Source organism: Erythranthe guttata, chromosome 8 (assembly GCF_056151865.1).
Source record: "Erythranthe guttata isolate IM_541 chromosome 8, IM_541, whole genome shotgun sequence".
In the NCBI taxonomy this organism is placed as follows: Eukaryota; Viridiplantae; Streptophyta; class Magnoliopsida; order Lamiales; family Phrymaceae; genus Erythranthe; species Erythranthe guttata.
In genome coordinates, this window is record NC_142540.1 from 25,637,518 (window position 1) to 25,662,468 (window position 24,951).

The following is a 24,951-nucleotide window of genomic DNA, read 5'->3' on the forward strand; positions in this document are numbered from 1 at the left end:
AACAAGTAATCTCATCATCAAACATTGACCATCTCCCATCATCATAGTTCATCGATGCATCGAATTTTTTTTTTTTTTTAACTAATAAAAACGGAAATAATAAAATGGTAACTAAAACAAAAACTAAAGCATGCAAAATAAAAAAATTAAAACACAAATAAAGCGCACATAAAATAAAACAAGTAGTTAACCACCCCCAAACTTAAAATTCACATTGCCCTCAATGTGATTCGCCCGGAGTTTAAGGATAGAAAACACCTGTTTAAGCGTCGAGACCATCGTCGGGTTGCTCACCAACTCCACCGTGCGCATGAGCATCACCATCATCTTCATCATCCGTGCGCATAGAATGCGTTGATTGCTTGGGCACACCAATCGACCCGCTTTCCGCTAACCGTGCTCGACTTCCGATCCGTTGTTAGGAGGATACGAGTGTTGGCGTAGAACTCGCGGACTAATGATAAGTTGATCGACCCCTCCGGTTCCAATAGTGCTTGCCACCCTCGTCGTATGAATTCTTGATGTAACGGGGCAAATGGTGGAAGGGTGATCTCATAGGCACGCTCCGTCACTAGTTTCTTCACCTTTTGCTTTTCAAAACGAGCACTAGCGCCTTCGACACAAAAAGCGTCGTCGTCGGGGGTCGGAATTTGGTCGGTTTTCTTGCCCTTCCCCTTGCATTTAGAAGTGCCTTCGGCTTGTGAAGTGTCCTCCCCGTCACGTCCTCGTTTCCCCATACCTTAAGAATGCTCGTGGAGGAGAGTTGGAATGAATTGGTGTGCAAAATTTCCCCCAAACTTGACTTGGGCAATTCGTCGAACACCTTGTGGGTGTTCTTGGTGGAATGGGTTTGTGGAGAAATTTGCACATTTCTTGAAGCCTCCCTGCACAAATCAACAAGAATTCACCAAGATTAAGTAGTATGTGTGTGTAGTTGGTGAATTTATGGTGAAATTTGTCAAAGAAAAGTGAAATTTGTGAAAGAGGGGGTTAGGGTTCGAATTAGGAGAGAAAGGGGGATTAGAATTGTGAGAATTGTGGGTTGGAAAACCCTTTTAATCTGCCCCGTTTTTTACTTTCGGACGGCCGTGCGAGATTTTGGCCTAAAATCCGCACGGCCGCACCAATTACCGGTTTTGGGCAGTAGCCCCTTGAACTCTCGGACGGCCGTACGAGATTTTAGGGCAAAATCCGCACGGCCGTCCCATTTCCGGATTTTGTACAGTAGCATCCCGAAATATCACACGGCCGTGTGAGGTTCCTCCTTTTTTCTTGCACGCCCGTGTGAATAATTGCATTTAGGTCCCTGAAAAATAAAAACTTCTTATTAGTGCCCCTGAAACATTTTTTTTTTTTCAAAGCTGAAATAAAATAAGAAAGAACACTAACAAGCTAAATAAATAAAAACAAAAATAATAAAAAAAAAAAAAAAAAAAAAGAAGGAAAGAAAAACGAAAGCTCGGGTTGCCTCCCGAGAAGCGCTAAGTTTACAGTCTTCAGCCGGACTTTGTCTGCTTCTTTGTTTAAGCTAACGTGACCGAAGTCACTTGGCAATTGGATTCCTCTCCCCGATGACGCTCGTTTGATTTTTTAGGTGGCCACATCCTCCTTGCACGTTCATCACCGTTAGCACCCCAACTCTTTTGACTATCTCTCGGAGGTGTTGACATTGAGTTCGCACAACAAACGTGCTCCTTCCGATTTCCTTTCCGTTGTCATCTCCTGCACTCAACGATGCTTTTCCATGGTCCAAAATTGAAACATCAAATTTTTCATGATTTGTAAAATCCATAAGCTCAATAGTAAAACACTCATTATTCTCACATGGATTTTTATTAGCACAAAAAACATTAAATTTGATCGTTTCATCATGCACCGTCATTGTAAGATCACCACTAGCACAATCAATTAGAGTTTTCGAAGTGGCTAAAAACGGTCTCCCTAAAATAAGAGGTATCTCCCTATCTTCATCTATATCGAGTACAACAAAATCAACCGGGAAGATAAATTTGTTCACCTTTACTAGCACATTCTCTAAAATACCTTTTGGGTAAACTAAAGACCTATCGGCTAATTGAAGAGTTATAGCCGTAGGTTCAATCTCACCTAACCCAAGATTTTTATAAGTGGAATAAGGCATAAGATTAATGCTAGCACCCAAATCAATAAGCGATCTAAAATTTTTACCTCCTATAGTACAAGGGATAGTGAACTTACCTGGATCGCCGAGTTTTTGTGGAAAGGGCCGTGTAAGAATTGCACTACATTGTTCCGTGAGTTGGATCATCTCGTTCCCTTGCAATTTCTTCCTCTTTGTCACGAGATCCTTGAGGAACTTCACCCACTTTGGCATCTTTTGAAGGGCTTCAATAAACGGGATATTTATTTGGATTTCCTTCAGCTTGTCCAAAAATCTTTGATACTCGGCATCGAGCTTCTTCTTCATAAGCTTCTGAGGATATGGAATTGGAGAGGCTCGTGATTTCACTGGAGATGATAGTGGTTCTTCGTGAGTCGCTTCTTTTTCCCCAATCACGCTCGGCTTCTCAATCACCGTGTTTTGCTTCTCTTTTCGTGGGGCTTCCTCCAATTGTCTCCCATTCCTTAAACTCACAGCGTTGCACTGCTCGACGTTGTTCTTCCGAGGATCTTCTGTATTTGACGGCAGTGCTCCCGATGGTCTCGCGGTTAGCTGGGTTGCAAGTTGACCCATCTGTGTTTCCGAATTTCGGATGGAGGCTTGGGTGGTTGTCATGAACTGCGCCAAGATATTTGCGAGATCTCCACCTTGAGGTTGGGCTTGAGGCGGATTTTGAAATCCGGGAGCTGGTCGTAAATGATTTGGCGGTTGACCTTGAGGTGGTGCTTGCCTTTGTCCTTGCTGATTTCCTCCCCACCCAAAGTTAGGGTGATCCTTCCATCCGAGATTGTACATGTTGGAGTACGGGTTCCTCTGTTGTCGGTTGGTGTCATGCACATAATTCAGAGACTCCGTTTCTTCTATGCGTTGGTCGGGAACTTGGACTGCGTGGACTTGCTGAGTCTGCAAAGCGGCTACTTGCTTCGATAGCTTCTCCAATTGGGCCGTGATTGCAGTGACTCCGTCTAACTCCAAAATTCCTCCCGTCTTGACTGCTCCGCTGTTCGACCTATCCGATGCCCGCATGTATTTATTTCTAGCGATTCGTTCCAAGAGCTCGTATGCTTCGTCGTAGGTCAAACTCATGAACATACCTCCAGCTGCAGAGTCGAGCACGGTTCTCGAGTTGTCTTGCAGTCCATCGTAAAATATTTGCAGTTGGCGCCACTCTTGAAGTCCGTGATTCGGGCACCTCCTTACTAACTGTTTGAACCGCTCCCACGTCTCGAATAATGCTTCACCGGCTTCTTGTATTCAGTTTTGAATTTCTCGCCGGATTCTCTCAGTTTTTGTTGGGGAGTTGTATGTGTTCATGAAAAGTTGTGCCAGCTGGGCCCACGACGAGATGGAGTGCGGTGCACGAGTTTGCAACAATTCTCGGGCTGCTCCTTGTAGGGAGTGCTTGAACAGACGGAGTTGCAGTGCTTCGGGTGTTACTCCGTTCATCTTGTGCGAGTCACACGTTTCGAGAAAGTTGACCAAGTGAAGATGTGGATCTTCATGAGCCAATCCGCTGAATAGACTATTGTTTTGGAGCATCGTGAGGAGTCCCGCTCGAATCTCGAAATTGTTGGCTTCAATGGGGGGCTGCTGGATGCTTGATTGGAACCCATTGAGTGTCGGGACGGTGTACTCATGCAGTGCTCATTGACGAGGCGGTGGATTGATTAGCTGGCGTTGGTCTTGCTCGATAACGATTTCCCCTGCCGCATTCGGTAGGCGCCCTTGGTCACCTCTCCCACGATTATTCTCGTCTTCCATCGTTGCCGGAGTGTTTTGGGCTAACCGTTGATTTCTCCTGGCTTGCCTAAACGTTCGCTCAATTTCGGGATCAAGAGGTAGCAAGTTCGTGTCGTGTCCTCTTCGCATAAAAAGTACCTAAAACAAAATAATAAAATAATTAAATAAAATAAAAAAATATGGCTGAAGTAAAAAAAATTGCTCAAATTTAATATTAGGATCAATAAATAATTTAGCCGTAGTCCCCGGCAACGGCGCCAAAAACTTGTTGGGTGCTAAATACCAACAAGCAAGTGTACGTATCGCAAACAAGTAGTAAAGTAGACTCGTGAGAGTCGGATGTCGATCCCACAGAGAATACGCAAATTATTTAATCCTAAGTACCAAATCCTAACAATTATGATTTTTATTCAGCCTACGCAGGGTTGTCAAATTAATTAACCAAATAAATTAAACTAATTAAGAAAGCAATTAAACACGAGAAAAATATCAATATAAAACGGATCTAGGATTTTATCTTCCCCCTATGCGATAATTCTTCACCCAATTAATCTCCTATCATGCAAGTTACGATTCCCGATTATTAACCCAAGACACGAAATTACTCATAACCAGCTGTCGCTGCGTTATAAGCCTATTATTCATAAAAGATTCACTATATGTCTATGCAAACCTAGTATAAATAAAGCATTAAATAACAAATCTCGTAAACGGCTACCTAAGGTTTATCTGTATGTCTACGATAATACATGCAATTAACACACTCATCCGGTGAGAACTACTCGAAGGCTCTTCTATCCCTGTTCTAATTATTAAAACGATTTGTCAATCAATTCTAACAATAACTACTAGCAACATAAATTAGCTACGTTCATGCGCTAAATAAGATCAAGATAGAAGAAATAATCGAAGAATTAAACTTGCATAAAAGTAGAAAAAGAGGTTCGAATTACCACATAGGGTTCCAACAAAATCCTAGAATAAAAACTTAGCTACTCATGTTCTCTACGAAAAGCATAATAAAAATACGAAAAATCATAAAAGCTATGAATAAAAACAAAAGAGGAGAACTATGATGAAGAGTCGTCAAGTCTTCGTCTTCGTTCTTGTGCTCCTTGATCGCGTGTCGAAAGATGAAAGATAAAAACTAAAAGATTCAAAGATTCACCATCTAATTGTGTGCTTTTGGCCTTTAAATAGGGTGCAAAAATATAATAGGGCGGGTTTCCTTGTGTAATTAAAATTCCTTCACTGCGCCACCTCGACCATCCGGACCGGCCGTGTGAGATTTATGCCTGAAATCCGCACAGCCGCGCGGTCTTCAATTCTTCAGAAATCTGATTTTTTCACTTTTGGCCCACTTTTTCTCCGAATTTGCAGTTTTCACCCCATAAGTTTCCAATTCTTCAAATTGCACCTAAAATACAATTAATAGCCATTTTAAGCACCAATTATCGTTAAAACATACCAAAAGCTCCAATTAAAAGGTATAATTAAGTGTATAAATATACACTTAACACACCCCCAAACTTGAACTTTTGTTTGTCCTCAAGTAAAATCAATTTAAGAGCACAAACCACGACTAGACATCTCATTACATAGATCGATTGGTCAACTTCGTGTTTTCAGAACTTGCAATTATGATGATAATTCCTAGGTATTCGCAAGCTTAACATTCAACGGCACTTAGTCACTCACTATTACCAAAAACCACAAATCATACAATTGCTTCAAGTATACAATTGCTTCAAGTATTCAACGGCACTTAGTCACTGATCTATGGTACAAAACAACTCGGTGTTTTTCACTGTAGCATCTCATAGACTCATATGAATTATCGTGGATACCTAATCTCATTTATTCGGAAAGAGAGGAAACAAAACCTTAGGTGTATGCCGACGTATGCATATATGCGTCTAGTGTGTGTCGTTAGATCATTTATAAGCTCAATTTTTCTATCAATTTTTTTGCGAAATTTAGTTTTCATCCTCATAATTATTTTCCATGAATAAATATGTTCATATGTATATTAATGAGTAACATAACATCCACATATTATAAGTATAAATTTTCCTATAAATTTATATCCTCCAAAACATTTTTCCTAATTAACCGAAAATATACAATCAATTATTATTCTTCCTTTTCTTCATCTCCGGGATCCAATGCTATTTAATATGGGTAGGTTGTGTGTGTATACAAATACAATATATATACGCACATGTAGGGCTATATATATTTGCATGTGTTAATTAATTATCAATATATTTGATACATAAATAATATTTAAATATGAATTTTCGGGTTTTTCTTTTCCTTTCGGTTTTGTTAGGTGCGATCGTTTTTTCTCAGGAGCTGAGGATTGAAAACGCAACCGGAGCTGAGTACGATGCTATAGGTTCCATAAGAAAGATTGGCGGTGGCGGTGGCGGTGGCGGTGGCGGCGGTGGCGGTGGCGGTGGCGGTGGAGGATGGGGGTGGGGGTGGGGATGGGGATGGGGTTGGGGGTGGGGTTGGGGGAGAGACAAACTAAGAAAGAATACTGGAAAAGAGTAATAATAATTAGGCTCATATTTATTTTCCATTTGTTCATAAAAGTTGATTATTATATGAGAAAAAAAAAATGTACGAATAAAATTATTTAAAAATTGTATACCTTTTATTAAATATGAGGATTCAAAACATTAATAAGAACAATAAGCTCCATGTAGTATTGGGCCAGTCAATTCGGGCCTTGGGCTTGTTAAATGGGCTTTTAAAATTAAACTATAGGATAAATAGAATTTACCCCCTGTGGTTTTTGAATTTTGTACACATGACCCCCTGTACTTTCAATATAGCACATTACTCCCTTATATTTTAGTATTATTACATAAGTGATAAGCCCCTTGTACTTTAATAATTCAATCTTTCTAACGAATATAATTATTTACCAAGTGAATACTGTAGGCGGGTATGTGGTTATATTAAAAGTACAAGGGTGTTATGTGCACAAAATTCAAAATATATGAAGTAATATGTTTATATTGAAATTACAAGGGAGTTATGTGCGCAAAATACGGATCACAGGGGTTAAAGTGTTATTTACCATATAATAAATACGGCAATGATTGGGAGATGTATTAAAACGATTTTTATTTTTTGTTATTATTATTTTTCAGAAAAGTATTTAAAAGGAATTACTAAAAGAAGCAAAAGATAGTCTATTTTCTTGTCTTCTCTTTGGTGAAAAGTCATATCTGCCCTTCTGACTGACTAAAGAGGGCCATAGATTAAAGCAACTTTATCACAGATATTCCATGAATTAAATTCTGTATAATCCTATTGTCCAATTAGGGTGATCCACGTTGGTTTATTATATTTCACAGTCCTTTTTCTTAGATTTGTTTAGTTTCGATTTTTGATAATCAAAAGTAATATTTTTTGTGTCATTATAAATAAGTTGTGTAAATCTATTTTCCTTTGCAATAGCTTGTAATCTATACGAGAATCGTAATTTGTGTATTGTACTGATGTAAAGAAAAAAAAAAGGACTTTTTTTTTTATTCAACGAAAAACACAAAAAGTGATACAAGGATTACGGTTAACTCTACACATAAGAGGACGATAAATAACAGTGTTTTAAATATCAGTCATGGCAGCCACATAAGTTGTCTGGGACGTTGTAGTCGTAAATCTTTACGATTTTGGTGAGCCAGTTTGGAAAATCACTTTTTTTTAACGATGATGCGGATTGAGGCATGTCAAACCGATATACGGGGTCAAACTTCGATGAATAAATTGGAAAAAATATCCGTTTTTAATTTATCTATTTTAACCAATTTAAGGGTTTTTCCTTTTTTTGCCCTTTTCGAACCAAATTACCAACAGGCCATCGTAAAAAAAGAAGAGAATCTCCGGTTTTGTTTCTTTTATTTTGTATTTGTAAGAATTTTTATTGCGTTATGATCTTGTTATTATTAAGTTTGTTTTTTATTTTTCATGTGATTAAGATATATAAATGATGCAAATAAAATCATGTTTTGAGTATTTATAAACAATATTTAAATATATATTACACTAAATCCAGAAAAAACTTTACTTATATCTTTGATTAATCACTACCCTGCCGATTTATCGGTGACGGTCCCTAACCGCCTCCGACCTGATATTCGCTTTTAAAAACCTTGATAAATAGATAAACTAAAGAAAGTAAGAAAAGTAGTAAAAGACCAATATGCCATTTTATCTAGTAATAAAAGACCAAAAAATGTTTGGATTAGGTTAAAACATAAATAGGAATAAAAAATAATTAAGTTGAATAAAATTAAAATTGAAAAATGAAACTCCTTCCTAATCAATTACACTGCCTAGTAACCTACCTCACCAAACCATGGGCCCTTGAAAAGGAATGTACACTAACGAACCGGTGCCTATTACCCTAAACCCGGTTCACTCTATCCGGATCAGTAAACTCCAATCCTACTCTAGTGGTGGCAGACCGGCGGTTCAGTTCTCGAGTTCCTTTTTCCGTCGCATTTCCAGAACTTTCCGGTGGCTGTTAGAGTGCAAATCGGTGGAGAAAGTTGGGCTGCAGGCGGGTCGGTATTCGGGTAGGAGCCGACCCGATTTGAACCTCACTCCACAAGCATTGCACAGTGTCTTCCGGCCGAGCGGCCCGGCCCGCCACTGTGGGGTTTTTGTGACGCCACAATGGCTGCACCTCCTCGGCTGCTGCTGCCCGGCCCCACCACCGCCGCTGACGTCAGCCGGTTTGCTTTTCCGCTTCTTGGCTGCCGGCGGCTTTCGAAGAGAAGAGTCGCCGGTTTCGGTCTGGATAAAGTAGAGTGCGGGCGGCGAAAATGACGTCGATGAGGATGACGACGACGAGGAGGCGGCGGAGGTTTCGGCGAAGGACGACGGCGACAAAACCGGCCAGACGCGCACGCCGGTCCGGGCTCTCTTTGTTCTAGCCTTGGTTTGGACCGGAGTCGTGAAACACGGCTGCTCCTTCGCCGCCGCCGCCTGCGGCGGTTCTGACCTCGCCGCCGTAGGGTTGTGTGGGAATTTTCCGGTCAGCGGGTAATCGGAGAATGATTCCTCCACGAAATGTGACAGCCATTCCAAGCTTTCCAAACCCTCCGCCGCCTGTGAAAATTCCCATCTTTTTTCAGTTTATTAATTTCTATATAAATAAATTTAAAAAAAAAAAACTGTCTTTTTTTTTCAGTTTCACAAACAAAAGAAATTGAAACATGGGTTTCAATTACCTGAACGCTGAGTTCCGGCGAGAGAGCCCCATTCTCAGGCGGCGGCGCCGCCGCCTCTTGTTTTACAGGCAAAAAAGGGCAAATTTTTCTCCCGTCCATTTCATTTTCCGGCAGTTCCACCGGCTGCTCTTCAGTTTCAGAGTAACCATTAGAAAAATCCAGAAGCTCGTCAACAAAGAAGTCATCTCCGGCGGCGGCGGCGCCGCCGCCGCCGTCGTCCATATTAAGAACCACCGCCTTCCCCGGCGTCTTCGGCCCAAAACCCCCCTCCACAAACTCCATTCCCTAAAAATTACAGAAACCCACATGCAAAAACCCAAGCAATTCATAAATACAATTACGCAAACCCCATAATCAAATATAATCCGGCAGATAAATAATAAATAAACAATTAAAAAAAAAACCTGAAGCCGACGTGGCGAAGAACAGGAAATAAGATGAGGCGATAACGGAGATGAAGAGAGAGAAAAAGGGTGGTGGAGAATTCGGTGCAGCATTGAATTAGAGAGAGATTGTAGAGAGAGAAAGTGAGAGTGCAGAGAGGATGGGGAAGAGGATTACAGTATCTCACAGTCACCTCATATATACAGAGTAGCAATATTAAAAAAACAGAAACGGAAATTAAATGTTATTTCAAAAAGTTACAAAAAAGCAAATCAAGGAAAAAAAGTGCTTATTTCTATTTCAAATATTTGGTGCTATATTTGATGCATCTCTCTCTTCCCTTTACTTTTATTTTCTTTTTTATTTTACAAACAATTATACATAATTTCATATGAATATATGAAATAGATTAATTTTACCTCTAATTATGTATATTTGTATCAAATTTATCGCAGCTGTCGGGTAAATCTGCACTTTCGTAATTTTTATGTTATATAACGCTTTGCTTAAAAGGAATGTGATTTGCGTTTGAGATTATCGAGACGACCGACATAATTATTTTAGAAATTGTCTCTCGATTTTTATATTTATTTTTTGTAATCAAGTTATCCATAATTAAATTATGTCCTTTTGACATTATGTTAATCACATGCTATTATGTGTAGGAAAATCTTAATGCAAATGGATATAAGGAAGGTTATTAAGGTGGGGATTATGAAGTTGCTAATTTCATTTAAATCAATATCTAAGAGTTATATATATATATAAAATATAGATTGGAGCAAATTTTTACTCATGTACAGTAGTTTGCAAATCAGACGAAATATTTAAATCGAATTAGGTATAAGTCATGTGTGATCTTATATTATGTTAGTGATTTTTTTTTAAGATAACATTTCTGTATAATTTTACAATATAAATGTTCGATTTTTTTCCCAATTAAATAATGATAAAGGGTAAGTGTTTGAATTTCTCTTTGTAGGTAATTTTAAATGCTCGTTGTCTAAATTATGTCTTATTCTTGTCACTTAAATTCGAGCGCACCTCACTGACCGTGTTGATTAGTTTTTACTTTATTCTTTCTCCATACCGTTCGGTCTTAAAGAATAACTATAAATATATAATGAGATTCGGACGAAAATGCCACATTTAATTATATGCGCAGGTGACATTTGAAGAAAAAAAAAATCCTTACCAATTCATTAATTAGTTATTATTTCATATTTTTTTGTATTTTTCATATTTTATAAAATATTTAATTGACTTGATCGCACGTCGGAGGCTTTATCCCGAGAAATCACCATCCCGATACCTTGCAAATATAAATATATATCGTTCGCATTGTAGTTGGACTTCTTTTTTTTTCGACAGAAATTAGAAGGTGGATCATTTTACGTACGATTACATCATAAACTTTGACTACATAAACTTTATCATAATTTTGATATTGCCTAACCATGGCAAAATTCACATTTGATTGCGACAATTTAATAATTTATATTTAGTTGAGGTGTTAACTTTTTTACTTACTAATTAATTATTTAATTTGTGAAATTTTCAATAATTGTATTAAATAGATTCAAAAGGGCTTTTAAGTTTTAATTTAGGCCCATTCTTGTACATTTTCCCGCCATTGCTTTTCTAACTTGGCCTCCAAAATCCTCGAGATTTCCAAAAAAATTAAATAATAATAATAATAGAAAGCAGCAATTAATTTTGTTACCCCTTTTTTCTAATTTTTGGCAAATTAAATAATCAAAGCAGATTATCACTGCAAAGAATGAGACAGCTAGAAAGTTGCCAAATTAACTTTCACTATGACCCTTAATAATAATTATAGCTAGGGATGAAAAAAAAATCGAAAAATCAAACTTAAAATCGATCTTTCCTTCTAATTCGTTTTTTTTTTCTATCCGTTTTTGCCTTTCGTGAAAGGGTCGCTTCCGCCGAGAGGGGCAAAGGATAGGCGAGCAACAGCCAAAAGGGTATAATTGGAAATAAATACATTAGAGGAGTGCGGTGAGAAATTTGGTAAAGTCCAAATAGACGTTCTCGTAATCGAATTTTACACGAATTAACATATAAAATATATCTTAATTATAGCTGCAAAAGTACAACAAAAAGTTATTGCTTATTTTGCATGCAAAGGTTTACATTTTTTCACTATCACGCAAAGAGGTTCAAGATCGAGAAAATATATTGGTGCGGTTGAAAAGTAAAAACTACAATCTCGAGGTTCAAACCTGCAATTTCACACAATTCAAATGTTTGTATTTATTTGTAGGCCAAATTCGATGAATGGTCCCTCATCTTGACAGTTATTCCAACTTTAGTCCCGTGTCTCAAATTTTTCATTTTTATTCTTCATCTTCATAATCCATCTCATTATCATCCCTCGTTATATTAATTTGTTAACTTTAACGGAATGTTTTCAACAACAACTGAAATATTCCATTGTTATAGGATTATTGTTGATAAATATTGTGAATTTCTTCAAATAATAATAACTTTATAATTTCAAAATAATATTTGCAACTAAGAAAAACATAACTTCATAACTACTATTTTTACGAAATATTAAATTATATTAAATAAAAAGAATAACTTATTTTGTAGACACGACTTGAATTTAGAAACATATTTAAATAATTATAATATGTTATCTACATATACTCTCTGTAAAAAAAATTTTATAACTTTTATGATCTTATTTTAATATTTAATTAAAGAAGTAATTCAACTATATATGCTTTTCTAGTATTTACTAATTTGTTTATAATTTATTCAAATAGTTACAAGAATAGAATATAATATTCCATCCAATATATATATATATATATATATATATATATATATATATATATATATATATATATATATATATAGACATAGACATGATGGCATGATTAAATTGTACAAATTGGGGCAACCATAGCATGTGAGAATATTATTTTCCCAGAATTATATGCCTCAAAGTTTTTGAATTAAAAATTTGAAGTCGGAGTGGGTGAGCACATGTAATAATTGGACCAAATAAACTGCCAAATAAAATAGAGGTGTTGCTTGATTGGTAAAAAAACTCATCATCAGTTAAATAGTTAAATCTTATTTAATATTGTTTTTTGGGACAATCAGCAATTATAAAATGAATTAATTCGTATCTTGACTTATTGAGAGATTGTGTATTGGACCTCTCCATACGATTGAGTTCTTGTAAACGAGATAAGACAGAGCATATAAAAGTTGTACGAGGGTCGTGGGTTTTAGGGCGATTTCGATGCTGGGATCGGATATATTTAATTATCTCGAGAAAACCTCATAAGAAATATAGAGATCTAGTTAATCACAAGCATACAAGAAATAGAGCTTATGTACGCAAGGGTTGGACTAATCGATTTCATATTCTCGATCTCCTAACACATAAATTAGCGCACAACAAAAAAATTATATCACATTTCTAGTTGGTATCTTCTTTATTTATCTCGAAATTACTGGCTAACTTGATGGATAGAGTGCTTAATTAGTGAGGAAAACCCTTACAACCCATTTTTCAGCTTATTTGATGAACATTTCTAGCTACTCAATTTTGGAGTTGTGTGCAATATTTGATGACTTGATAATTTGAACAACATGACATACACTATGTATATATACTGTGTTTGTGCCATTACGTATTTACATTACAACTTTGCCTTGTTTTTTTTCTTATGTGCAATGTAGTTAACACATTTCAATAATAACGTTGGGTGTTTGGTCTAGTGGTATGATTCTCGCTTCGGGTGCGAGAGGTCGTGAGTTCGATTCTCGCAACACCCCATTTCTTTTTCTCTATTTCTTTTTTTTTTTTGTTTTAAACAAATTAGCAGAAAAAACCAAAAAAAAAAAAACAAATTGCACCAGCCGGGAATCGAACCCGGGTCTGTACCGTGGCAGGGTACTATTCTACCACTAGACCACTGGTGCTTGATGAATGCAGAATTCACCCTCTTAATTTATAGAGACATTCATTAAAATAAAATGCAGGAAAAAGAGAAGACAAACTGCACCAGCCGGGAATCGAACCCGGGTCTGTACCGTGGCAGGGTACTATTCTACCACTAGACCACTGGTGCCCGATGCAGATCAAATGTACTGTGTTTATATTTCACAAACTGCATTCTTGCTAATTGACACGAAGTTATATGCCACACCGGGCATTTGACAACCGTAGATGATGTTTAACAACCACCCACTAAAGCAAACATATACAAGCAATTTGTGTTTGATTATGCGCAGATCTACGGTTAACAATCACCGAGTGCAGCATTATGGAGACTTGGGGAAACCATGCTATTTTTTTATAATTATACTAAATTTGAGCTTTCTCAGACGAAAATGCACTTGATGAAATGCCTCTAAATAACTGCTTAATAATGGCTCTTCAATCCAGTACCAAATACCTAATGTGCGAAACTTGAGACTTATTCATATATTATAACTATATAAGTGAAGTAGCAATATTTTCACTCATGGCAGTTTAACTATGATTCTTGATCTTCTTGTATTACTGTGGAACATCGTTGCATTTGCATTATCGAACAACACGAAGAAAGGAACCAAAAGAAGTTGGTAACAAAAGAAACTTCCAATCTCCTTTCCCTATCATCAATGCTTGCATGGAGGAAGTGGATCTCCACACAATCCAGCATTCCCAGCAAACGCCTTCACCGGAATAACCCGTTTGTGTACCGGAATCTTCCCGCTCAACCGATTATCAGAAACATCGAAATTCTCAAGATATTCAAGATTCAACACTTCTTTAGGAATCCCTCCACTCAAACTGTTTTCAGACAGCAACAAGGTTTTCAATGCCTTAGCATTGCCAAGCTCCATCGGTATCTCCCCCGAAATCCCGTTTCCGACTAATTCCACCACCTCCAAATAACTCAATTTCCCTAAAGACTTCGGTACAGAACCCGTCAACGGATTGTGTGACAGAATCAGAGATTGAAGAAATTCCATGACAGGTTCATCTCCAATTCCCTCATCAACATGTCCACCGAAAAGATTGTACGAAAGATCGATGTTGCTGTAATGACCACGTGCGAACTCGCAGCTCTTCGTGTATATCGGTTTCAAGCTTCCATAAAGCCTGTTTGAATGAAGATCAACATCCGTCAACAGCACAAGATTCTTGAATTCAACAGGGATCGGAGAACTAAATCCGTTGTTCGACAGATTCAGCGATGAAAGATTCGTCATATTCCCAATCCAAGATGGAATATTCCCTTTAAGCGAATTGCTCGATAAGTCAAGAGTTGATACAGACGAAGAAGCCAGCCAATCGGGCATCTCCCCTTCAAGCCCAGTATTCGCTAGCAAAAGTCGAAAAAGACTCAATTTTTGAAACCAACTAGGTATTTTCCTTAGTGAAAGAGGATTGTACGACATGTCGAAATCTTGCAGCATATGTAGCTTCACAAGCTGAGGCGGAATCGGTCCGAAAAAACGATTCCTCGATAAATCCAACGTCTGCAAATTCTTCAAGTTCCCTAAACTCGGTGGGATTTTACCTGTGAAAAGATTATTAGAGAAGTATATATCATTGAGAGTGATAAGATGCCCTATACTTGCAGGTATTTTCCCACTCAGTCTATTATTTTCGAAAACCAAGCTTCGAATATTCGTAAGTTTGCCTATCGAAGCCGGAATATTCCCTGTCAGCTTATTCTCCGAGAATCGAGCGAATTGCAACGAATTCAGTCCGTCGATCGAAGAAGGTATTTTTCCGATCAAACCGTTGCCATTGAGATAAATCTCCACCACCTTCGATAGGGCGGTTATCGACTCCGGTATTTTGCCGGTTAATTGATTTTCAGAGAGATCGAAGTAAATTAGGTTTTTGAGGTCGCCGATTTTTTTCGGTATGGAACCGGAGAAGCTGTTTCCATGGAGATCGAGGCTTCTGAGCGAAACCGCCTTGATAATCGACGGCGGAATTGCGCCGGAAAAGCGGTTTCCGGAAAATCCGAGCTTTAGGAGTGAAGTGAAATTAGCGAAGAGGTTCTGCGGGACTTCGCCGGAGAGACGGTTGTTGTTGATGTAGAAGCTGACGAGTTGATCCAGGCCGTTGAATTCGACGGGGATTGAACCGCTGAGATCGTTCGAATCGAGGAAGAGATGATTCAGTTTCGATAGTTTGCCTAATTCCGGTGGAATTTGGCCGGTTAGGTATTTGAGGTTGCTGAGATCGAGGATTTGGAGGGAAGAGAGGTTTCCGATGAAGGGGGAGATGGTGCCGGAGAGTGACGTGTCGACTGGTGAATCGTCGGTGGAGAAGAGGCCGGGTCGGGTTAGGTTTGTGACCCGGTTGGAGATCGGGTCGCAGGAAATGCCTTCCCATTGTGTGCAGCAGTCTGTTTGTGGGGTCCATGTTTGAAGGAGGTTTGACGGGTCGGCGGTGATGGATTTCTTGAAGCGGAGTAGGGCTTGTTTGTCTGTTTGGTGACAGCCCTGTGATTTTAGCAGGAGAATTGTATGAAAGAATACTAGGAGGAGAAGTGGTTTTCTTGAATGGTTTACCATTTGGAATTTTTTTTATTTTTTTATTTTTTTTTTTGAATTTGAGGTTTGGTTTTTTGAAGAGTTTTAAGGTTGGAGATTTGTTTATATATGGTGTCAGAGAGTAGGTTTTTTGGTTTTTTTTTTTGTCATGTGTTGTGTTGTTTGAGGAATCATTTGTTTGCCCCTAACTTCATAGAAATAAAAGAATTTCCATTGATAGAGTATTTGTTTATGTGGATGAAAATCAAACGGATCAGATTGTTTTTAAAGTGAAAGCTAATTTCGATTTTGTGTTAAAATAAAATTCAGAAAGAATGGAATTTGAAATTTTAAAAAATCTTCCAAAATTGAAAGTTTTCGAATCGAAACATGTGGAATCGGGAATTTTATGGTTTTTTGTTCGCCTTATAATATAGACTACATAACAAAATTGATATTATAAGTGTAGTTTTCATGATTTTTGAAATTATTTTCAAAAATTAAAATTGGATCAAATATTGAATATCATATACATTCCAATTATGATATAAATGTTAGAAATTGGCATTAGCGGTTGGAGCAAGCGGTTATGTGTCAACTGACATATGTTCAAGTCCCCTTGTCAACGGTTGCTAGATCGAGCTTGTCACACATGATTAGTCTACTGTGATTTACGTCTTTCGTATGGTTTGAAAGCTATTATACGAGAGTGGTTTACATCTTTCTTATGATTCGCAAACACCTAATTGCAAGAGATATTTATTATAACTCAATATTTATTACAACTCAAAGTATGATAAATAAAAAATTGTCAATCTCGTGAATACTAGCTACATTGGAATTAAAATGAGAGGAAAAGTCACGGTATCATGTGCACTTATGGGTGGGTTCATAACAATAGCATGTTAAAGTATTTAATTAATTAATTAATTCAAAAGTGGATGAATGGATTCATCATTTCCACATTTGGGCATAAATGTGAATTAAATATTAAATATAGCTTGTATTGGACGTTACTCTATCCCCACTATCTTTTCCTTCTTAATTGGCCACCATTACATACACAATTTGCTAACTTTTTTGTACTAAATAAGACAACTTCTTTCCCACTCTAGAACCTTTAATCTGAGATCGTCACAATTAATTTAGTGTGGTTTATATTTCTCGTTGAGTTTTAAGCTATGCTGCACGGACACCTCTAGAAGGTGAAGAGTCCCCGTATCCGATACTTGGACACTCGGACACCCGTGTCGGGCCGTGTCGTAATTTCGCTTAAAGTAGGACACCCGTGTCGGGCAGTGTCCGCAATTTTAAAAAAGTTGGGACACTTCTCTTACGTTTTAAGAGAGAGCCCTAATATAAAAATGCGCATTTTCTTTTCTCCGTAATACACATTCCCTCTGTTTTCTTTGTATGAGTCCACCCAAAACTCCAAAAGTCTAGCATGTGACAGCGGCCAAGAACACGAGCAACAAGGGCGAGCGGTTCTCTTATGCGATGACGACTTATACATATTCTTTACAATTTATAAATGTACCACTATATTTTTATTATTTATAAATATACCCCTATATTTTTTATATTTACGCGTATCCCCGCGTGTCCGTATCCTAGTTTTTTGGAAATGCCGTATCACCGTATCCGTATCCGCGTATCGCCGTGTCCACGTATCCGTGTCCGTGCAGCATAGATTTTAAGTTATTAAATAAGAATGCAGGTTTAATAGTATATATATATATATATATATATATATATATATATATATATATATATATATATATATATATATATATATATATATAAACCACATTATGTAAACGACAAGCTCTATCTAGCGATCGTTGGCAAGGGGATTCGAACATGTGTCAATTAACACATTCCAGTGCACTTATATAGTTGGTTGCGGATTTCTTCATTGCCAAAAAAATAATAAATAATAATAAAAATAAAAACTTTAATTTCAATTTTTCGTAAGTTGAAACTCATTCTCAGTGCAACACTTTTTGTCCAACCATAAAATCTTATATGATATACCTTATTGGACCGGTCCGATAAATCAATGGGTATTTGGATCATCTAAAAGGTTGGATCTTTGATCAACCTATAAGATTATTAATTAATAGCTTGATTTGTTAATCAGATCTTATAAATCCATTAGAGTATACTAAATTACTAATCCTGAAATGTTAAATGTCGTTTTAATTTTACTAATATCGTTTTGACTTTGAATGTGACTTTGACTATTTTCTACTTTGATTTGGCAAAATTCAAACGGAAATTGAGATAGCTTTCAAATCCAACATGAATCAGCAAGATTGGATGTCGGGTGACAAAGTTATGCATGAATGAGTTACATTTTAAATTTTACATAATTTAAAACGTCAAAGTTGTGGGCAGTGTTCATTGATTCATGCATAACTATCTCAACCGTCATCCAATCTTGGCGATTCAAATTAGATTAGAAAGCTAACTCAAAGAACTACAAATTCCATGTTCTGAACTCTGCCAAATTCAAACTCGAAAATGGTCAAAATCACGTTTGGAGTCAAAACGACATTATAAAAACTGAAACGACATTTATCACTTCCCTTACTAATCCTACTTAAAGTTCTACTCTAAGAAAAATTTCATTAAGCACACTCTAAATATCTCATTTGGCCCATTTTACAAGGTATGTGTTATTCTTTACACCTATTTACCTAAAAGACCCAAAATATGCTTAGTATTCAACTATTTTCATCAGCCTAAATAACAGATTTTGAAGATGAAAGTTGAAGCCCAATTCTTGAACACATTGGGCCTAAGAGGCCCAATTCTCTTCAAAATGATTATGGATTAAAGCATTTGTTTTTAAACGATAATTTAAAGGGTAAATTAAGGTCATTCCTCTTATAATGTCAAATTATTCAAAAAACATCTCTTGTTTGCATAATTACAACCATTTCCCTCAACAATGAATCTTCTTACATGTACCTTGTTATGGTGTCAAATTCAACATAATCTTCTAGATTCCGTGGAATGTTCACTAGTTTTGTGCAAAAATGCAGTTTTTGATGCACCATAATCTGATATTTACAAGCCAAGAGACACATTGTATGATCATCTTATTTCATAATGCGGAGCTCGAATGAGGTAAAGTGGGTACAAACTGGAGAACATTACACATAATCTAGAAGATTTCACTAAATTTGACACATTAAATATGTATGTAAGAAAATTCATTATTAATGGGAGTGGTTGTAATTGCTCAAACATGAAAAGTTCTTTTTCGTAATTTGAAATTACCTCAGGGGATAGCTGCAATTTTCCCTAAATTAAAACGAGTTATAATGATCAAATAAAATATTTTTGAAGATTCAGAAAAAATGTTTCAATTTTTTTTTTTCTTTTGCCAAAAGAATTATTTATTCGTAGTAAAAGAAATGTGGTTGGGCCAAAACCTCATTATAACATGTTTGTTTCTTTGGAATATCCCAACCAAAGATTGACTAACTACTACACTAGTGGGGCTGACTCATTACTCAAACGTCAAGTACAGCTTTGTGCCAGCCCAGTTTTTCAAAGTTATCCAAACAGCGCGCAGTGGGACCTCCACCACTATATACATATGTGTGCATATACGTATACGATCGTGCGTACGTACATACATACATACATACATGAGTGGCGGAGTCGGAATTTGATAAGATGACGTGTATATTTTCACACATATCGACACACATACGCATCACAAACGCTTTCGAACAATCCGTGTTCTTCAATTCATAAAGTATAGTTATACATCTTTGAATTAATACAGTCGTAACCAGCCAGATTCTATTACCTTAGCTAAATATTAATTTAACGATATGTACTTTAACACGTCGTTTAAACTACCAAATTGTATACTGTTGACATCGAAATTTCGATAAAAAAATCACCAATTAATAGCCAAATAAATCGGTTATTAATTTTGTCTCAAATCGAAGTCCATAACATATTTGGACTTTACAAAGTGTTAAAAGAGTTAATCTAAAAAAAAGTAATAAATTCTTATTTTTCGATTACCTAATTGGGCTAATATTTAACATAAATAAATCAAATGACAAGTATCAGTATACCGTCTCATGCTATAAGTCAAAATCCTACCCCGTGCCTATAAAAAAGAACCTCAGGTGCATGCAAAAATCAGACTCACACAAACACATATCGAGCTCCCAAGCTCAAGTCTCTAGCTTCCGTCTTGAATTCATAATATATTTGTATTCGAGGTGTTCGCGATAGGAAATTATTCGATTCAAGAATAAGGTTCTAAGACCTTGAATCACTTTTTAAATAGAAGAAAAGAATTAGGGAATTATTTTCCGAGATTGTAATCCACTTCCGTTTAATTAATAAATCGCATTTGTTCCCATTTTTCTTATGTCTTATTAATATATTTGTCGACTCGAGAAATTTGTGGTTTACGTATACAAATCATAATTTTTTGAAATAACATTCATTCTGGGGGGAAAAGACAATAAGGACGAAAGATAGACACATATCAGCAAAATAAACAAAAAGTGGGACCCACCTGGCAACTTTTCACTGCGCGGTAACTTTTAGAGTGAGGGGGTGCAGTGCACGTGACTACGGTATGATATCACGGGAGACTCAGGGGATGTTTGGTTTCATTTCCAAACTCACTTTCCAGTTTTATACTATTCATAAAACCGAGATCATGTTTGTTTCACAATTTTATCCAGAAATTCCCATTTTTTCTTATCAAATTTCTATTGAAAATACACTATTCATATTTTTTTCAATTTTCAAACCTACTAAAACCTACTACTAACCTATATATTTTATTCCAATAACTCATTTCTCTCTCCTCATTAATATTCACACTCTCTCTCCTCTCTCCTCATTAATATCTACACTCTCTTTCCTCACAATTTCTCTATCTACTACTAAAAATAAAATAATAATAATAATAATAATAATAATAATAATAATAATAATAATAATAATAATATAATAATAATAATAATAATAATAATAATAATAATAATAATAATAATAATAATAATAATAATAATAATAATAATAATAATAATAATAATAATAATAATAATAGTAATAATAATACTAATAAATAATAAAATAATAATAATTATAATAATTATAATAATATAAGAATATAAACAACAACAACAACAACAATAATAATAATAATAATAATAATAATAATAATAATAATAATAATAATAATAATAATAATAATAATAATAATAATAATAATAATAATAATAATAATAATAATAATAATAATAATAATAATAATAATAATAATAATAATAATAATAATAATAATAATAATAATAATAATAATAATAATTAATTATTATTATTATTATTATTATTATTATTATTATTATTATTATTATTATTATTATTATTATTATTATTATTATTATTATTATTATTATTATTATTATTATTATAATAATCATCATCATCATCACTATCATCATCATCAATCATTATATTCTACTTTTGCACGTACTTTCGTAGAGAAAATTCACCACAACCAAACATATTCTCATTTCTACACCTACATAAAACTAAAAATACACCTTCATCCAAACATATTCCCATTTTCTACACAAAAACCAATAATCTACTTTTTCCATCAGAAATTTTGAAAACTAGAAATTCGTTTTGGAAACATAACCAAACATCCCCTCAATCTACCATTGTCCTTACTTTTCTGTCACCTTCTATACAACTTCTTTCACTAAATCCTCATACCCCCACCCCACCTACCGTTGTCATCATGACGTCATGCTCAATAACGCTAAATTTGATTTTCCTAATGTGGTCCCAATTTCTTTTTTTTTTCTTCTTCCAAGTATATGTATTGTTTTATTGATTATATTATTAAAAAACGTCGGCAGTGAAATGAAAAATTACGTATATGTATTGTTACAGTGCATTCAACAGACACAGACGTACAAAATATCTAATTGTCCGAGGCATTTAATTATAGACCGCCTATACTTGCAGGAACCTCTTTAACGTGGATTGCTGTCAAACTCAGACTACCATAATATTTAACCTCAAGTAATGTACATTCATAAACTTAACCCAAAAAAATGAAAAAAAAAAAATTAGAATTCAAATTTAAGAAACAAAAAAAATAATTAGAAAAAAAAAAATTATTGTACAAGCATAGCCTAATTAATATAAAAAACAGAAAACACACAACTCAAGGAATGGTGGGGCCAAAGGCTCTGCACTCCATCAATGACTTTTGTACCCCTCCCCCACAGAAGAACAACCTTACCGGGCACCGGTACAGGCAGTTGTCCCCCAACATTACCGTTACCGTACCCGCTTTCAGCCCCATAAACCGACCCGGTATCGGCCCGAATAGATAGTTCCCACCCAACAACAGCCTCTCCAGCGGTGCTATCTCCTGACCCGGACCGGGTACCACTACCTTTAATACATACTGGACCGGTATCCAACCCGAGAACTTATTGTTCTCCAGAGACAAAGCCGATAACCGGGGCATTAGACCCATGAACCCGGGTAAGAACCCGCGGATCTCGTTGTTACTCAAGTCAACGGATATTAGTTGACTTGTCAAACCCGCGTTTCCGGGTATTTGAACCGACCCGAATTGATTGTACGATAGAGTTAATTGCTCCAGCGACGGGTGGGCGAATAGACCCGCCGGAACCGACCCGGCGAGTTTGTTGTGACTCAGGTCTATTACTTGTAGAGAAGATAAACCCAACACACTCGCCGGAATATTCCCTTCTATCTGATTATTCCTCATCGATAAAACAATTAGGTACGGCGGCAGAAAGGGCGGAAGCTCGCCGGAAATGGCGTTATCGCTGGCGTCTAGGAAATTGAGGTTACCGAGTCGACTCAGATCGGGAAGCGAGCCGCCGATTTTGTTGCCTTGAAGCTCGAGCCTTTTTAAATTCGCGAGGCCGTTGAAGGTGGGCGGGATTTCTCCGGTGAGCGTGTTTCCGTCCAGGTAGATCTCCTCGACGGCGGCGAGAGAGCCGAGGGAGGCGGGGATTGAGCCGGAGAAGGAGTTGTGGGAGAGGCCGAGCCGCTTGAGCCGGGTGAGCCGAGAGAGGGAGTCGGGTATGGAGCCGAAGAAGTTGTTGTTGGAGAAATCGAGGTTTTGTAGGTACGGGAGTGACCAGGAGACGGAGGTGAGTGAACCGGAGTAACCGGCCGAGTCGAGGGCGAGTTCGGTGACTCGGGAGGAGTTAAAAACGACGTCGCAGCGGAAGCCGCAGGTGAATTTGGGGGAGAAGAGGTTGTCGCAGGGGTCGAGGGAGAAGTCCCATGAATCAATGCAGGAAGAAGGTGGGATTGAGCTTTGAGTGATTGTACCCTTGAGCTGCTTTAACACTTGTACGTCTCCCCAATGCGTGGCTGAGTTTGCCAATTGGATTAATATGGAGATTATTAAGAATGGGATGAGTGAGAAAGTTGCCATTTTAGAGTGTTTCTCTCTCTAGTGTTTGTGTGTAGTGTGTGTGAGAGAAAGTAGAGTGAGAAAGTAGAGTATGAATGAATGAATGAAGAAGATGATGAATGGTTGATATGGGAAAGAGAGAGAGAGAGACCTTTTTATTAAGCTTACTGTTGGCATTAATTTCAGTCGTACAGTTTTCAATATGATATTAAAATTAATATTTTTTATATATATTTATATACAGAGGATTTAGATAGAAAATAATTATTTGAATTTAGTTCATATTATTGAGGGTTGATGTAATTAGGAAAAATCATTTTTTTTTTATTTTATCAAAACTACAAATATTTTTGTTGAAATATATTTGTGTTTTATATAACAATAACACACAGTCACACATACGCTTGTCAAAAAAAAAAAAATGTGCGCGAGATTCTCACACATGGTTACTCTAGTGATATTTACGTATCTTGTGCAATTAATTAATAAGTATTGCAAACAAGTGAATTTGATTCAATAAGTTACGAAAGATTGTGAAATTCCAAATAAATGTGTTTAACGATGACCTAGTTGATGGAATAACGAAAGTGAGTTTACCTAGAATCTGCCAACATTTTCCAAGTTGAGCTCGTCGTACAAAATTTGCCGAATTTGGTTTACACATCTGTCTACGAGTTACTGCATGAGAGCGGAATTACCTACTGCACTATTAAATATAATTTATTTTTTTCTCTAATATTTTTTAAGAAAAGCATTCCCAACAAAAGTATATAGAAGATTATATTCTCAATTATATTCTCAATTATGTTAAATTTAAAGATTAACCACTCTATTTTTTTTCTCTAATCATTAATTGAGGATGTACTAATCATTTCAAGATACTCTTCTATCTACTCTACAGCAAGATGCAGCTAATAAGCATAACTCACCAACCAAGAACTCTAAACACCATTAAGCTAATCAGAATGCTTACATAATGTTTATTATATAAGATAAGCACAAATTATAAGGATTGAATTGAGTTCAAAAGTCCATCAATTATTGAAATTTAAAAAATCGGTTTTCTTTTCAAAAGGAATTGAAATTTTAATTTTAATTTTTTTTTTCATTTCGAAAAAGAAAATGAAATTATCGCGAAAGTGTTAATTTCGATTTGATCAGTCCGAATCCCATCTCTAGCCACAATGTTGCATCGAGGCATTACGAAATGATATGTTCTAACAAAAATAACAATCGCAACGTACATATTCCCAAGTGGTATTTAATTATGAATTTGTTTTTCTTTTTTAGGATAAGCATGTGGTTTGGTATGTTGGGGGAAGGGGTTGATTAATTTAAATTTAATGGAGATGCAGATAAATCCCAATGATTGAGTGGAATCATTATGTCTTCACTTTATAATTAATTAGTACCTAATTGGTCCAAGATTGCAAGCAATAATTTATAGTGTTCCT

At 36.2% G+C, this 24,951-nt stretch overlaps 3 protein-coding genes and 3 non-coding genes across 6 annotated transcripts; 1 reads left to right on the forward strand and 5 right to left on the reverse strand.

Annotated features, from left to right (window-relative positions):
• Positions 1–8,084: 8,084 nt before the first annotated feature.
• Positions 8,085–9,738, reverse strand: LOC105964997 (GATA transcription factor 7). The gene is made up of 3 exons (XM_012989502.2): positions 9,534–9,738; positions 9,130–9,414; positions 8,085–9,007 (listed from the first exon to the last, which is right to left on the reverse strand). Exons 1-3 carry the CDS (start codon positions 9,624–9,626, stop codon positions 8,369–8,371), a joined length of 1,017 nt encoding a protein of 338 aa, XP_012844956.2. The 5' UTR covers positions 9,627–9,738; the 3' UTR covers positions 8,085–8,368.
• A 3,519-nt stretch (positions 9,739–13,257) lies between these two features.
• On the forward strand, positions 13,258–13,329 carry TRNAP-CGG (transfer RNA proline (anticodon CGG)). The gene has a single exon. It is a non-coding gene; the product is annotated as a tRNA-Pro (tRNA).
• A 76-nt stretch (positions 13,330–13,405) lies between these two features.
• Positions 13,406–13,476, reverse strand: TRNAG-GCC (transfer RNA glycine (anticodon GCC)). The gene has a single exon. It is a non-coding gene; the product is annotated as a tRNA-Gly (tRNA).
• A 78-nt stretch (positions 13,477–13,554) lies between these two features.
• Positions 13,555–13,625, reverse strand: TRNAG-GCC (transfer RNA glycine (anticodon GCC)). The gene has a single exon. It is a non-coding gene; the product is annotated as a tRNA-Gly (tRNA).
• A 193-nt stretch (positions 13,626–13,818) lies between these two features.
• Positions 13,819–16,246, reverse strand: LOC105965248 (uncharacterized). Its single transcript, XM_012989778.2, has one exon. It carries the CDS (start codon positions 16,075–16,077, stop codon positions 14,158–14,160), a length of 1,920 nt encoding a protein of 639 aa, XP_012845232.2. The 5' UTR covers positions 16,078–16,246; the 3' UTR covers positions 13,819–14,157.
• Positions 16,247–22,077: 5,831 nt separating this feature from the next.
• Positions 22,078–23,694, reverse strand: LOC105965249 (uncharacterized). The gene has a single exon (XM_012989779.2). It carries the CDS (start codon positions 23,516–23,518, stop codon positions 22,262–22,264), a length of 1,257 nt encoding a protein of 418 aa, XP_012845233.2. The 5' UTR covers positions 23,519–23,694; the 3' UTR covers positions 22,078–22,261.
• Positions 23,695–24,951: the final 1,257 nt, after the last annotated feature.

Bases quoted from the DNA above. Each gene is read 5' to 3' on its own strand.
- LOC105964997 (XM_012989502.2), bottom strand. From the start codon at position 9,626: ATGCTGCACCGAATTCTCCACCACCCTTTTTCTCTCTCTTCATCTCCG. The intron at 9,415-9,533 runs GTTTTTTTTTTA...TGTAATTTTTAG, and splicing joins CTTCGCCACGTCGGCTTCAG to GGAATGGAGTTTGTGGAGGG. The intron at 9,008-9,129 runs GTAATTGAAACC...GAATTTTCACAG, and splicing joins CGCCGGAACTCAGCGTTCAG to GCGGCGGAGGGTTTGGAAAG.
- LOC105965248 (XM_012989778.2), bottom strand. From the start codon at position 16,077: ATGGTAAACCATTCAAGAAAACCACTTCTCCTCCTAGTATTCTTTCAT.
- LOC105965249 (XM_012989779.2), bottom strand. From the start codon at position 23,518: ATGGCAACTTTCTCACTCATCCCATTCTTAATAATCTCCATATTAATC.